Source organism: Sinocyclocheilus rhinocerous, unplaced genomic scaffold, assembly GCF_001515625.1.
Source record: "Sinocyclocheilus rhinocerous isolate Xijiao unplaced genomic scaffold, SAMN03320098_v1.1 scaffold415, whole genome shotgun sequence".
Lineage (NCBI taxonomy): Eukaryota > Metazoa > Chordata > Actinopteri > Cypriniformes > Cyprinidae > Sinocyclocheilus > Sinocyclocheilus rhinocerous.
In genome coordinates, this window is record NW_015646373.1 from 422,105 (window position 1) to 438,306 (window position 16,202).

At 37.7% G+C, this 16,202-nt stretch overlaps 1 protein-coding gene across 3 annotated transcripts in view; it reads right to left on the bottom strand.

Moving 5' to 3' along the window:
- LOC107707693 (arf-GAP with SH3 domain, ANK repeat and PH domain-containing protein 2-like) overlaps window positions 1–16,202 on the bottom strand; it is a 65,335-nt gene that overhangs the window by 33,684 nt on the left and 15,449 nt on the right. For all 3 annotated transcript variants that reach the window (XM_016511785.1, XM_016511784.1, XM_016511783.1), the window contains exon 2: window positions 7,788–7,860. In XM_016511785.1, the coding sequence (XP_016367271.1) occupies window positions 7,788–7,860 (73 nt within the window). The remainder of the gene's footprint in view (window positions 1–7,787; window positions 7,861–16,202) is intronic.

Consider the following 16,202-nt stretch of genomic DNA (forward strand, 5'->3'; position numbering starts at 1 on the left):
TGGAGATTTACCGCTGATTACAGAAGCGGCTTTACTGATAAGATGCGCGTTAAATATCGCATGCGATTTATCGTGCAGCCCTACTGCACCCCATAAACACAATCAAGCCAAGAAAAAAAAAAAGCAGTCAACCACCCCTTTAAATAGCAAACATATACAATTCATAGCAATCAGTTCACATATATAATATTTTAAGTCAGACAAAAACATGTGCCACCCATAAACTGAATGTCTCGAACATGCCATCCATAACCGTTGAATACCAAACTCCGCCTGAGCCTCAAGTCTCTTACAAAAAAATGCATGTGAGGCTTCAAATTTTATTGCAGAGCTTGTGATCTCCACATGGTTTGACATTCACAGTAGGGCTCTTCACATGCAGGCTGGATTCCAGCTGATGCCGCCGCTAATGTTATGACAGTAAATCTCCAGGCCAGGAGGTGTGTGTACAGACTCAGCACAGGCTGTGTTTGGCCTTCAAGTATGCAGTCTTGTTTTCTGCTGCAGTGGCCAACTGTGCATTTGGATCTGCGTATCATTTTTAAATGCACATCTTCTGCTCATCTGCAACGGCAAAAATCTGGCTCCTAGCTGTGTCTTTCCTCACGGTAACTCAACCCTAGCAGGCTTTCAGTGCTGTGGCCATCTGAATGACAGTCTGTTGGGGGAACAAAATGACTGCTTCATTGGCCTGTCTCACGGTCACCTTCAAAATCACTCACACAAAAATGCACCAGTTAGGGCAGTGACTTGAGTTTTAAGCCTTTGAAACTCACTATTGCACACATATAGTATAAAATTGTCTTCCTTTTCATTAATGTTTTCTGGCTAGCTACTCGCTGAGCTGCTTATGTGATGATTGTAAACTCAGGTGAGTCTGCAGTGGAGGAGGGGTTGGTCCATGTGAGTAATGCTGGAGTCATTTAAACACCTGTGTACATTGCACCTGGTTTATAGGGTAAGAAAAATACCCCCTTATCTACTCCTGGAGTTTATATAGAATACAGGCCAATACATTTTAAAGCTAAATAAATATAATTAATACAATAGAATAATAAAGGTAGTTTCAATACTCATATTTGATTGGACATTCAAAGCCAATATTTTGTTCAACAGCACTGGGATATTTTGACATCTCACTCAGCTTATCTGTGTTGGTGTGCTCCAGACAGACTGTCAGGAGATTTTCAGGTTATATTTTTATGCTAGTAGGTGTGATAAGTAGACTTATGAATTCTTATGAAGTCTTTATGAATTTCATAACTCACTCAACTGATTCGTTCAAAAACACTGATTCATTCTGGAATGAAAGTCATTCCAGTACTTCTCTACTATATACATATTAGGCAAAAAACAATGTGAAACTAGCAGTATGTCCAAATTCATAGTATTCATAAACAAAAAGTACCTGGATGACCTATAGTATTTAAATTTAGATTCTGAAGTGCATATCTGATGGACATTTTACTATCCCACGAGGCCACAGGAGAGGAGTTATAAATGGCAGTGAAGCAATGCAACTGATGCCATAACTCACATGACAATATGGCAGACGTTGTTGTTGTGGATTTCATTCATACTACACATTCATACTATATAGAACATACTTTCTCAATGTTCTCCACCAAATATAGTGCCTAGTCAGACAGTATGTGATTTCAGAGGCAGCTTGAGTCACTATTCCATTACACTTTCCATTACAAATTTGGGCAAAACATTTGTGAGATTTTATAAATGTCGATAAGAAACTATTGCGAAATTACGGCGTTTCCATTAACCGATGTTTTGTGACTAAAAAATATTTTGTTTTCTCTTGCGATTAGTCATGGCGACGGATGTTGTCAGGTTTACGTGTAATCGCAGCCACCGCATTAGCCATTATTTTTAATCGAAGGAGACGTAGGCATGTATCTTTAGCGAAGCAGCATGGAGAGACACTTCTGAAACATGCCATGCTGTTATAAAAATGGTATAAAGTACAAGCATTGAATAGAGTGGCCGCAATCAGCTCCGGTGGCGGTGTCGGAGCCGTAATGCGCCAGACGTATGCCGTGTAAATAAGGGGTTATCCAAGCAATAACGGCAAGGAAAGCCCCTTATACTTGAAAGCGGCCACATATGAGGTGTTTCTTGGAGGTTATAGTACATTAAAGAATGATCATGTGACTTTTACGTACGCCAGGTGACCTGTAAATGCGAAAAAAAAACTGTTTCCATTGCAGTTTGGTGAAATATTCCTTTTTCGAATTGCCTGAAAAACCACCCCATGTGAGCAGAAACCACCTCGTGTGATATATGGGTGTTTTTGCGAAATCGACATGTTTCCATTGGGCGTATTTTCAATTCACAATTTGCGCAATTTGAAGGGTAATGGAACCGCAGCTACTGAATCATTCTTTCAACTGATTTACTGAAAAACTGATTCATTCAGTAATAAAAATGTGACCAGCTGCATTCAAAATCACATACTGTCTGAACAGTTATTACATTTGATAAGGAACTTCCCGTAAAAAAAAAAAATGCTCTAAATTTTATGCATGTGTGTAGTATGAATGAATTTAGAACATACTACATCCGCTATTTTGCCATTGTCATGTGACCTGCAGCATCAGTTACGTCGCTCCACTGCCATTCATGACTCCTCTCCTGTGGCTTCATGGGATAGAAGAGTGTTCATCAGATGCACATTCAAAAATCATTCATTCAAAGAAACGGATTCTTTCAAAAACACAAATTCATTCAGGAATGAAAAACCACTACAGTGAAGCTCTGAGTTAATGGTTTATTCTGCTGTGGCTTAATTTGCTTCTTTTTTTTTTTTTTTGCTGGAGAAAAATAGACCAAATAACTAGCAATACTGCATCTAAAGTGTAGGCTACTCTATATTAGTGATATTTAGAGCAACATTACTCTTTATCGTATAATAATGACTAATTATAATCAACTTTTGGGGAGAAAATGGTCTTGTTAGTAACAATTTATTAATTTTATCTACAATTTATTTATAATTTAGCATTACAACACCCTAGCAACTATGTCAATATAAGTGTAAAACACTCAGAATACTTCAGAAATCTCTACTAAACATTTCTTACTGTGAAACGCTCAGACACCTGATGCCAGCTCAAGGTTTCATTATTGGCAAAAGCCTCCAATAGGCCTCAGGCTCCAAACAGACACAGGAAAGATGCTCCAGTTCTGTCAGCGTCTTTTCTTCCTTCACTTTCTCCCATCCTCTCTAGGCAGCTTTTAGATCGATGTCTGCGATAGACACTGATCATCATGCATAAATAATCCAGGACTGTAAAACAGAAGTGCTTGTTTCTTGGGCTGAAGTGAGAATGTTCTGATGTGTCAGGAGTGAGAGCTCATCTTCTTCACCTTCCTGAAGACACACTGGCAGCTTATTTAATAAATGAGATGCCATGTGAAGAGACTACATAAACATACTAAATGATGTAAACGCTGTGACTTAAAGATGGAAACAGCCTGTGCTTTTCTAGACGTTTCTAGCTTCCCTTTTAGATGTTTTGTGAGTAAGCCTGACCTTAACAATATTTATAAACACGCACATACACACATAGAGAGAGAGTGTCTGTTATTGATATAAAATTCTATATATTATAATTTTTTTATAATATAATATAAAATTTGAATTACATATGTTTAAATAGAATTTTGTCAAAAATATGAATTTATTATTGTACATTCTGAAAAATTCATAAACCTTTGTAATGCCGAATGGAGGAAGGTGAGTTTTACCTTGTAATTTTCCCATAAAATAATGCTACAACAGAAATATTACATATTATTATTTATTTCTATTTTTAATTGGCACATTAACACTTTTGTCATCCTGCGATCATTGCAGCATCTGCCGGGGCAATGATAATAGATGTTAGAAGAGGGTTTAAAATCCCAGTAGTGAATTCCACACTCCAGCAGTGATTTTAACACACTGTCACTGTTCTCTCCAGGTGTGAATTACACCTATTTCTGCACCTCTGCACGTGACCCAGCAGTTCAGAGCACTATGATCAGGAGATTTGTCTCTCGCACGTCAACTCTGAGAGATTTACCAACATCCCGGGGCCGTCTGGCCTTTCTAAAGCCAGCTAAGAGCAGATGTCCTGTTCCTCACTGATAACAGAATGTGTTAAGAGCAGAGAACTTGATCAAACTCACCCAGGGTTACCAGCCTGTAAGCAGGGATTCTCTGATTTATTACTGCTATCAAGGATTACGTAATACGGCTTTCCTAATGAATAACCACTTTTGACCAGCCAACTTGGTCATCAGCCGATATTATTAGACATTTTTTAATATATCATTATCGGACGATGTTGTAATTAATATCATTCATGCACATTTCCCCTATTTTTTTCATGTTTAAATTACCATTGTCATCATCTAATATTTACTTTGTTAACCTTTAAAAACACTACTAATTTATTAACACTTAACTGGTAAAACTGTAATTTTAGAAAATCTCAAAATAAATATATTTATTTTCATACATTTTCATTCGTGTTGTGAAGCCTAATTTCACTTGTAGCACTTAAAACCACTGTTTTAGTTTTTTTTTTGTTTTTTTTTGTTTTTTAAGACAAAATAGTGTAGAATTTTAAAACAAAATTTGTTTATTCTTAAATTGCAATGTTGTGATGCTTGATTTTAGTTTTTAGTGTTTTTTTATAAGACAAAATAGTATAAATAGACAAAATAAAATAACATTAATATCAAATTAAAAATATTTAATTTATTTTTATACTAGAATATGCCACAATAGCTTGTAGCATTTATCTGGAGGTTGCCTTGTGATGCCTAAATCCACTTGTAACATTTAAAACAACTAATTTGAGTTTTTAGAGGTTTTATTTAATTTATTTATTTAGTCAAAGTAGTATAAAATATTAATATCTGCCATTTTTATTTATTTTTATATTAGAATTTTGTGATGCCTAACAACTGCAGCATTTAAAACAACACATTTTTGTTTTTAGTATTTTATTTAGACAAAATAGTAAAAACAAATATTTGTATTGATTAATTTGATTGATGCCTTGTAGCATTTAAAACAAACCAAAATATGAGCAATAGCAATCGTTTAGCATTCATTTAGTCTGCTATGCAAATACGGTACGGATATTTAATGCAAGTCAGGTGTGTTTAGATCAGTAAAATGCAAATAAGGATCAGGCTTGCAAATTATTTTCAACGATACTTCATGGAATTTGAATTTGCATAATCAAATGAGTGGAACAGATCCTGCCAGAGTGAAACGACACAAAAGCACCGATTCCCGCAAACAGGAAACAATAACGGAGCCACGGCTCTGGGAATCCCATCAGGATAGACATGAAGAGTGTGTCCTGGCACAGCTGTCCCCTGGGGTGTCTGGGTCTCCTTGTGCAGTTGAAACAAATTCAGTGTGTGAATGATGAACAGAGCCAGCAGTGTTCCTGGAAAAGTGTTGATCAGCAGAGCTCGCTCGTCTGGGTCTCCTTGTGCAGTTGAAACAAATTCAGTGTGTGAATGAGCCGTGTTGTCATAGGCAGAGACAGGCGGCACAATGGAGAGCTGCTCAACCTCAGTACCGGCAGCCGGTACAAAGAACAGTCCTTCAGTACGCGCTGATAACTAGAGCCATTCAATCGAGCATCACTCGGAAACACTCTAAAACACTAATTATATTCTGGGAAAGCACAGCTCATGGATGTCGCCTTCTCCAGTAGGTCAGTGTGAAGATAACAGCCAGTAAGCGACATGAAGTTAACCCTGGATCCTAAACAAATGCTACTCAGTGAAGCAGCGAGCGATCATTTTTCGTTCTATTAGTCTCAGCAACCAGGTTTTGTTTTACATTATGTAAAAGCAGCCCCACTCATAGTGAAATTTCATTGGTCTAAAACCCAAAAATCAAATACGTCCTTATAGATTGTGATTTTGTAAATTTAACTCTGTAAACTAGTGGAACTCATGTCATATGATTCTAATCTTCCTCAGTCATGTTTGATGTTTTACATAGATGAGGAGCAGTAATTCGGTCCAATGAGTTTGTAGTGTGGGCGGGGCTACTGTCGCAACTTCCGCTGGTCTAAATTCATCTCATTTAAAGCACTACAGCTACAGCCATGAAAAAACTGCTTATCGAAAAAAAAATACAGGCTTCGTCAATACATTTAGAAAATTTCAAAAGTCAAGTAAATTTTATTTTTAAATCTTTTTAATAATAAATGTGTAATATTTATTAATAATACTTCATTTTATTTTTAATATCAAAATAATACTGTTTTTAATATTAAAATCTCAATACAAAATAATTTTAAATCCAATATTTTTGTTTCATTTTTAGCAGCAAAGCATGATCGCTATGGAACAAATTTACTGGCTTCAACAATACATTTTTAAAATTCAAATGTCAAGTAATTTTTAAATAAACATTTTCAAATATTTAAATATGTAATATTTACAATATTGAATATTATTTTTATATTAAAATAATACAGTTTTAAACATAAAATATTAAGAGCATATAGTTTTAATATCAAGTTTTTATTTTATTTTATTTTTAGCAGCAAAGCATGGTCGCTACAGCCATGGAAAGTGTGCTTGTGCAAACAAATTCAATGCCTTCAAGATTTTTTTAAATACAAAATTTCATTTTTTTTTCTCCATTTAATATTAAATATGTAATATTTATTTAGAATATGTCATATTAATTTACTATAAAATATGCATTTTTAATATTAAAACATTAATACTAAATTATTTTATTTTATTTTTATTTTTTTCTGACAGCAAAGCATGGCTGCTAAATATATTACTATTATACAAGTATAAGAAAACTAAACTAAATAAATAAATACAGGTTAAGACCTCAGGAAAAAATATGTCACTTGCTGGACGTCTAGTTGACCATCCTCCTGCCTAGAGCCCTGCATTTCAGCCCGGGCCCGACGGGCCCCGACTTTTTTACGCCCTTCAGGTCGGGCTTCGGGCCAATTTTCATGTCATAGTTCAGACGCGGGCCGGGCCTCGGGCCTGTTTTAGGCTTCTCCTTATTTTTATATTTTAGACATCCATCAATTAGTGATAAAAAAATGGCCGCACTGGTGGAAACAACACGAGACCGTGCTAGCGGCTCGACGGTGTTTAGTGTCCCGCAGCAGCAGCAGCATGACTTGGTCTTGGTCAAACTTATATTTAGCGAACAAAAAATGCTCCAAATTTTTAAATTAACTTCATAAAGAAACTAAACGAAATATAATCACTTTGCTATTACATACAAAACTGAACTATTTTAATAGCTGAAACAGTAGTATAAGCTGTTTAGGGAGAAGGGGAAAAAAAGACGGGCTCGGGCCGGGCTAGGGCCTGAGCGTCTCGGGCCAGGGCCGGGCTAGGGCCTAAATTTGAGGCCCGTGCAGGGCTCTACTCCTGCCCTATCCCTAGTCAGTACATTGAATCAGGACTCTCTTCAAATTTCACTCAGCACTTAAAGAACACATAGAGACACTGAACATCTCTAAAAATGGAAACAAACTACCTACTCTCAGTTCCATTCTAAAGGACACACTCTCTTTTTAAGCATGATCAACATATATCATGTATCAAATGTGTCACCTATAGATAAAGCCGAGTACATTCCCTGTATCAGATGGATGCGCAGATGTGCTCCAGAGATTTGCTGACTGTAATCCAATCAGACTGCGGCCACATCACGAGACGGGATGAGATGATGAATGACAGAGAGGTGAGGCAGTAAAGAGGCTGAGATCACTTACCCAGACCGGAGGCGTAAATGGCCTTAACTGACTTCTTCATCTTGTAAAGGACACTGCGGTCCACATCCAGGGCCTAAACACAGACACAGAAAGAAACCGAGAGATATAATATGTGTATCCCAAAGCCTTTAGGACAGTAATACAGATGCACATTAACATCAGCACTACTGTACCACACACATTTATCAAAGACCCTTAATTATCTTTAGGTCACGCTCAAATATGAATCTCACACATACACAGACTCTTAGGTGTGTGTGTGTGTGTGTGTGTGTTCACAGGGGGCAGACCCTGCTGTCTTCAGTCTGCAGGTGATTCATTATTCAAAAGCAAGCCCCTAAAAATACTCCAAAACAATCCCTGCACTGCAGGAGCAGCGGAAGTCGGCAGGCAGGACTGCACAGCTGAATCTGTACACATTCACGAAACAAAACTCCACAGGAGCACCGCAGGACACAACACACACACACACACACACAGAGCAGTATGACATTCAATAAGAGTGCAAAGCATAAGCAAGAAAATAACACACATTAAAACCTAAGTCTGAGTCAGGGTGTTGTTATTGTATACAGTTACTGTATGCAGCCCTACAAACAAGTGCAGCAAACCTGGAGGTAGGGGTGTGCGATAATGATATAAAATTATATCTTGATATTTTCTGGAATTTTGTCGATAACGATTATTAGACAAAATTTTGCAGAGCGTGTTATTGTGCTGGTACCTTGGCAGGTTTAGGACTGACCCAAAGCTTCTGATATTCTTCATATTCTGTGAGGTGGCTAGTTTGTAGGAGTAACAGAAATTAACTTTTAAGCTTAAATAGATTTTTACCTTTTATGGGCATTTTTACCTTTATAAGGCCAATTTTGTTCCAACCTAATTAAATATATGCATCATCTTTTATGTCAAATTCTTCAATTTAATCAATAAATTCAAATAGTAAGACAGTAATCTTAAAGAAAAGTAAACAGTATCAACAAAATTTGAGTTTGCAATGCAGAGGTGGCATTTAGATGCATTTACACAGACTGTTTAATGCAGGACATGAATGCATTTGACCTGCAATTACAAATGCATAATGTTTTGATTTATTATTTTGATGTTTTGATTAATTATTAATTATTAATACTGAATTCCTGATGTTCATTTCCAATGAATTCTCCATTTTAATGGTTCAATTCAATACACAACTGTCAATTTACTGTCCCTTACAGAACAAGGCTCTTCTATAGCCTTACAAAACCATGTGTTTCCCTTTTATGTGCAAAAAGAGCTACATTAGAGTAAAGTGCAGTAAAATCTGACAGACTGGTCAAGTAGCTCTCTGTCATCTGAAACCGCCATTGGCCTCCATTTACCTTCATCTCTACAGGCCCTGTACTCTTTCACTTAATCTCATTTTACTGGCCTTTATCTTTATCTATAAGTGAGGCACTCAGCGCTGGACAAACCGAGACCGTGTTTTAATGAACACTCATCTCAGAAAGAGATCTGACACTACACTTCCTCAGCTACACCTAGTGAATCCTGCAGGGAAAATTAAAGGCATCAATCTCTTTCCACAGCTCATGAATAGCACACAAGGGGTTAGTGCTAGGAGTACTTCATGGAGAGGTTTGAGAACCACTGCTCTAGTTTATTAGATCCACAAACTGTTTCAGACAGTTCAGTCCAATTTGGTGTACTGGTTTCGTTTTTGTAACCGTGCTTTGTATGCGCAGGTCACACTTGCTCATTGCAGTAATCAGTTCTTCACTGGCTAGGGCTGTTGTTTCACAGACCTTTAAGGAGTCATATGATGCGATTTCAAGTTTTCCCTTCTCTTTGGAGTGTTACGTGTTTTAATGAACGCTCATCTCAGAAAGAGATCTGGCACTACATTTCCTCAGCTACACCTTCTAGTGAATCCTGCAGGGAAAATTAAAGGCATCAATCTCTTTCCACAGCTCATGAATAGCACACAAGGGGTTAAGGAGGTCTATGCTCACCGAAGTGCTGTTATGACAACACAGTGGCATTTTTTCATCTTACTCTTTCAACATTAATCTTCATCTGTTTTAATTTAAATCTGTGAGACACTAAACAGGGTCCTTGAAAGAATGCAGAGGGCAGAACTGAACAGGCTAAATGCCCATCAAACTTCATCAGTCAATGTTAGCAGAGAAACGAAGGGGGACACACCAAAAGAGACACATCTACCACAGTCAGCATTCGTGCGATATTTTCATTAAGTTGAAACACATTCTGACAGGCTCCTCTGTGAGAGTGTTTGAGAGTGTTTGAGTATTAAATAAGAATGCAGGGACCGACAAGATGTTGTGTTAGTGTTTTTGACAATGTGAAATTACACACCTGCCACACGCTCACTCTCATCTGCGGAAATACATCACTTCATCTGAAAATGAAAAGTGTCCTCTGAAATATACATTGTACGATTTTGGGCTGTCCTAGACGAAAGATGACCAACGTGAAACAATCGTGGCGATTTCTTTGGTTGTGGCTCCTAAATGGTGGTCCTACGTTGTTCTGTCAGAGAGGTTCAAAGACAGCCTCGAAAAGTTTCTGACGTGTGTTTGCTGTTACAACCCATGTCTACTGACCAGCAAATAATAATGAAACATGAAATGACATAATGATCAATGCAAAATGGCGTTAAAGCTTAAAAACCATGGAGGTGAAAATAAGAAATATGGGTGTGTGGAAATCACAATTGCCAAAGCATGATTCATCTTGCTCTATATGTTTACCACTAGCGCAAGCTGATGACGTTAAAAGGATAGTTCACTCAAATTAAAATTGCTTCATGATTTACTCACCCTCAAGCCATCCTAGGCGTATATGACTTTCTTCTTTCGGATGAATACAATCTGAGTTACACTGGAAAATGTCCTGGCTCTTCCAAGCTTTATAATGGCAGTGAATGGGTGTTGATATTCAATAGTAGTCCAATAAACTGACCTTTATTCACCCCCCAGAGTACCCGCATGGAGTACTTTTTTTATGATGGATGGATGCACTTTATTGGACTTCTATTGGACTATTGAATATCAGCACCCATTCACTGCCATTATAAAGCTTGGAAGAGTCAGGACATTTTCCAATATAACTCAGAATGTATTCGTCTGAAAGAAGAAAGTCATACACACCAAGGATGCCTTGAGGGTGAGTAAATCATGGGGTAATTTTCATTTCACTTTCATTTTCTTGCATTGCAACCTATGAATCAATAGGTGTCATCATCGTACGGTCTACATCAGAGGTCTTCAACCCTGCTCCTGGGGACCCACCGTACTGCAAAGTATATTTCCAACCTGCTTCAACACACCTGCCTGTGTATTTTCAAGCAATCTTGAGAAGCTTGATTAGTTGCTTCAGGTGTGTTTGATTAGGGTTGTAGCTAAACTCTGCAGGACATTGGGTCCCCAGGAACAGGGTTGAAGACCTATGGTCTACATCAGGGCTGGGCAACTTCAGTCCTGTAGGGCCAATGTCCTGCAGAGTTTAGCTCCAACCCTTATCAAACACACCTGAACCAGCTAATCAAGGTCTTCAAAATCACTAGAAGGCTACAGGCAGGTGTGTTTGATTAGGGTTGGAGCTAAACTCAGCAGGGCCGAAGTTGCCCATGCATCCGTGGTCTACATACATGTTGTACCCTAGATCAGTGGTTCTCAAACCTGTCCTGGAGTACCCCCTTGCACATTTTGTATGTCTCCCTTATCTAACACACCTGATTCAACTCACCAGCTCATTAGTGGGGACTGCAAGACCTGAAGTGGTTTTCAAATAAAAAATCAATTAAAAACAACAATTTAAAAATATTTACTTAACTGAACATTTTTTTACATTCTAGCAGACATCATACCAACAAAGCACAATTTAACTTAAAATTAATAAGTTAGTAAAATGTAGGTGAGATATATAATGTAGGTGAGAGTCCGTCAATTTGCTTCTCATTTTACACTTGTTCAGGTTCATCAAATTTCGGTTGCCGAATATTCGCTGCATCCCTAGTTTTCATATTTAAAGAATTTGCCACTGATGATTCAAACGCGAGTTTTGAGCGGTGTAGAGTAGCGCTTGTTGTTTGTCATTTCTCCGATCACAAATGCAGACATGGTTTTATGTATACACGGCGCAATGCAATGCAACGCGTAAAAATACAGTATAAGTAATTATAATCAGTATATAAAATAATGTGTTTTTTTAACCTTAAACCGCATAAACACATTTCATTACACCAAATACACAAAATAATGTTATTTTTAGCTCATATGACCCCTTTAAAAGACTGGAAAGACATTTTTATCAGTCATAACTTCTTGAGAAAAATAGCGCAGACACTGGACTAAGATGAACCTTTCTAGAGCATGTGTCGACCGCCTGTGTTTAACACTGAGAAACTAACACCTGTGTTACATTATGTGTTGTAGTATAACACAAGATCAGGAACGGAGGTGGAAAATGATCCTGTAAATTTGAATTACAAATTCGATTTGATCTTGACTAAAATTATAAGTGGACTTCAGGGGAAAAACATGACCCCTGTAATGTAAATAGACTTTGTGTTTCATTGTGTTCTTTGCTCTTCACTGTTTTCAAAAAGTGCAACATGCATCGTTGCATCCCTAATCATTATCTTGTGCAAAGGGTCGGGAGTCTTTCATTTGCTTTATTTCCGTTTACTAATGTATAACAGACACCCTGAACACTGCCAAAACATTACAAAACCGAAGGTTTGATGACTATCCCAGCAGAGTAAAATAGGGACCTTCAAGTCAACATGACGTCAGGCACCATCTGTCCCGCTCCAGTCTGGAGAGCAGCATCTCTGAAGGTGCCAGGCCATCACTGGGGTGACTGTGTCACTCTATATTCCCCACGCTGGCGGGAGAGCGCTGGGTTTCAGAGCTTATCACCCTTTCAGGCAGCAGTGACCCTGATTTATGGGACAACAGGGAAGAGTCACACCATGGGCCAAATGAGAGGAACTTTCTCCTGACAGATGCTGCCATGTGTCAAACTGACAGGACCAAGCCTCGATCCAATGGAGGATTGGTTCAAATAATGAAAATAATGACCATAATTGGAGCCAACTTTAAAAGTACTGAAATATATGATTCTATGTTTTATAGATACAGTTACTTTAATACACATCTTCTATGATGAGGGTGTTTTTAATTTCTGTATTTTAGATTTGTGCTGTTAAATTTAATTTCTGATACCATAATGAAGAAAAAAAATTGCAAATGACAAGTCTCGTTTAGTCTAACGCAGTACACGTAGCAAGGTGTATATATATATATTATACACACACACATATACACACACATACACAAAGAAAAACAAGTAGATAGAATAGAAAAAATAGAAAGCTAGTGTTCGTTTGTTTTTTGTTGTTTTTAAAAAAAAATAATAATAAAAAAAGATAAATATAAAGTAGAATTAAAATAGAATAGAAAGTGTTAGAGTTAGAGGGTCAAATAAAGGTGGAACAGATGTGTTTTTAGTCTTTTAAGTGTTTTAACTTTAATGCTATTACAGATTTTAATTAGTTTAAATCTAAGCGCCTCCACATTGATGTGGCACAGAAATGCTTAACTGTATTGCTGAATCTCTTGATTTTTACTTTTTATGTTATTGTATTCAAAAATACAATAAAAACAGAAATACTGTGAAAAATAACAATTTAAAATAACTGTTTTCTATTTGAATATATTTTAATTCCTGTGATGTAGAAAGCTTAATTTTCTACTCCAGTCTTCAGTGTCACATGATCCTTAATTATATCAATCTTGAAAACAGCAGTGCTACTTAATATTTTTGTGGAAACAGTATATATTTTTTTTTAAGATGGAGGGATGTCACCCTCAGTTCAGTCACACACTGTACTAAACAGAATGATTCCAGGATCACTGCACATAGTGGGATTAACCGTGACCCGGTCTGCATTGTTCTCAGATTTGCAACTATTTGATGACAGCATATCTAGTGTAGGTTCACACTCACCCCCTCCATTCCCACCGCCCCAAACTGACAAAACAAAAACATTTGTGGCAACCAGCATATTTCTGATGTATCACAAACTATTTTTTACTTCCTCTCACCGCATGCCTTGAAGTCTCAACCCAGATGCCAGTGGCATCTTAAAGAACAAAGCAGGAATCAAGGAAGCGTCGTCTGTGGGGCACGTGCTTGGCTCCTGTCTGGTGTCACTTTATTACATGTCATACTTTCATCCCCCCAAACCAGACAAAAAAAAAAAAAACAGTCTAAACACAGTTGAACTTGGGCCAAATGAGGCCGTCTGGATCACAATTATCCAATTCAGCAGGGAAAGGGAGCCGATTAACATCCAGGTTTCACTGAGGCACCAGATGTTTTCGACAAACAAATATCGGGAGGGGTGGTGCAGTTCTGCGTCGTGTTTTCTTCATGTGTGATATCTGACACAGCTGTAGTGTTTGTGAATGGGAGCCATGAGAGTGGTGTGTTATTATGGAGCAGTCTGATACCCCAGACAGGCAGTAAACTCCACCCTGTGTGGTCCAATGATGTGATGGAGGCACAACAGTTCAAACCCGAAAGAATTCAATTTATCTTCATGCAAACAATGTGGTATTTAAGTTAATTTTGTTTATTCACTTATAAAAAATAATTCATAACCAAAGCAATTCATATTTACCTCTTATGTAAATTTCCAAACTGAAATGTCAGTGACATTTTTGAGGCATAAACTCAAAATTTGTCACTGTGGTAATAGTAAAACTGTCCTGTTATCATAATGAAGACAAAAACTTCAATAAAATAATGAAATACTTAAGTACGTAAGAAAATAAGCAGGTAATGTCACGGTGCGTAGGAGGAAAACGAGGAGATGACTTACAAAACTTGACTTTTAATAAACAAACCAAATGAAAGGGACACTAACATAGGGAGCGCAGGAGACACACATGGAATGACGATTAAGACTCGACAAGAAAACATGAGGCAGACTACACATTTATACTAAACGAGGGATAGACAGGTGCAGGGAATAAACTAATAATGAGACAACGAGAACAGGAAACCAAACCAAATATGGGCATAAGGAAACACGAGGGATAACTAGAACTTGGGGAACAAAACACAAGAGACAGGAACACAGGCCTGACAGGTAATCAGTATTAAGTTTTATTATCATTAGGGGTTAGGGGTAGAACGGTTCGCAGAAAAAAATCGAACCGTTCGGTTCTCCACAACTTGGTTCAACTTAAATCTGACAACGCATCTGTAATATGGTTTGCTATAAATAACACGTAAAACAAACAGGGTTCGGTTAATATATGTTTCTGTTGATGGACGTGAATTCTGGCTTTCCAATACATTACAACAACAGCGATGAAAAAAAAATGTGGACAAACCATTCACTCTTGTTCAATGCGAATGCCGTATGCTGGAATATGAGCATTTATTCCGTCATCACCCGGGTGCTGATAGCGCGCGTGCACAGGTGAAACCTGAACAGCACACGTTGATATCGGTGTTTAAGCTAAACTCGTTTAAGCTTTGCCAGTTTAAACGTTTAAGAGCCAGAGGACGCGAGCTCGCGCGTGCAGTGAGAAGATTTGTGCGTGTGCTCATCCGAAGTGCGCAAACCCACGCCTCAGAACACGAGCAAATATTAAGCTTTCTCTGAAGTATTGTGTTTAAATGGACAAATTCACACAAAAATTATGTCAAAATGCCCGTCTTGGTAAGTATCCTATAGCAGACATAGCTGGCTGAACGTACTGTATCAGTGCACTGGATCAGTGCGGGTGATGCGGAGGAGACGAATTGTTGAATAAAGTCGTCTTTTTTTTTTCTTATGCGCACAAAAAGTATTAGGGGTTTAGCGATATTCAAACCAAACCGAAAAACCGTGATACACCACCCACGGTACATACCGCGATACTCTCTTGTAGGGCTGGGCAAAAAAATTGATTTTTCGATTAATAGTTTTTTTAAATGACGTCGATTCGATATCGATTCTCAAAAGCCACAAATCGATCTTTTACGGTATTTATTTCAGCAAACATTTAAAACAAGATCTGATTAATGTGAATCGTATCATTAGTCTTCTCCACTAGATGTCACCCTTACGCAATGTTACAACGGAAAGCCTGTCATTCATTCTAAGCATTTGACATCACGCGTAAAGGCGCCATGATTTCCGCAATGAATAAATGAATGAATGAATGGCGGATGGTGCGACGCACTGTTTTGTTTACTACACACTTACAAAAGCGCGGACGATGCTCGCGGTGTTTTCAGCCTCTGTCATCTCACTATGATGATATGAATACACGAATATCATCTCCAGCTGCTCTGAGAGTCACTTAATTAGCATTTTACCGTTTAATTTGACAAAACTACCGTGATATCACATCC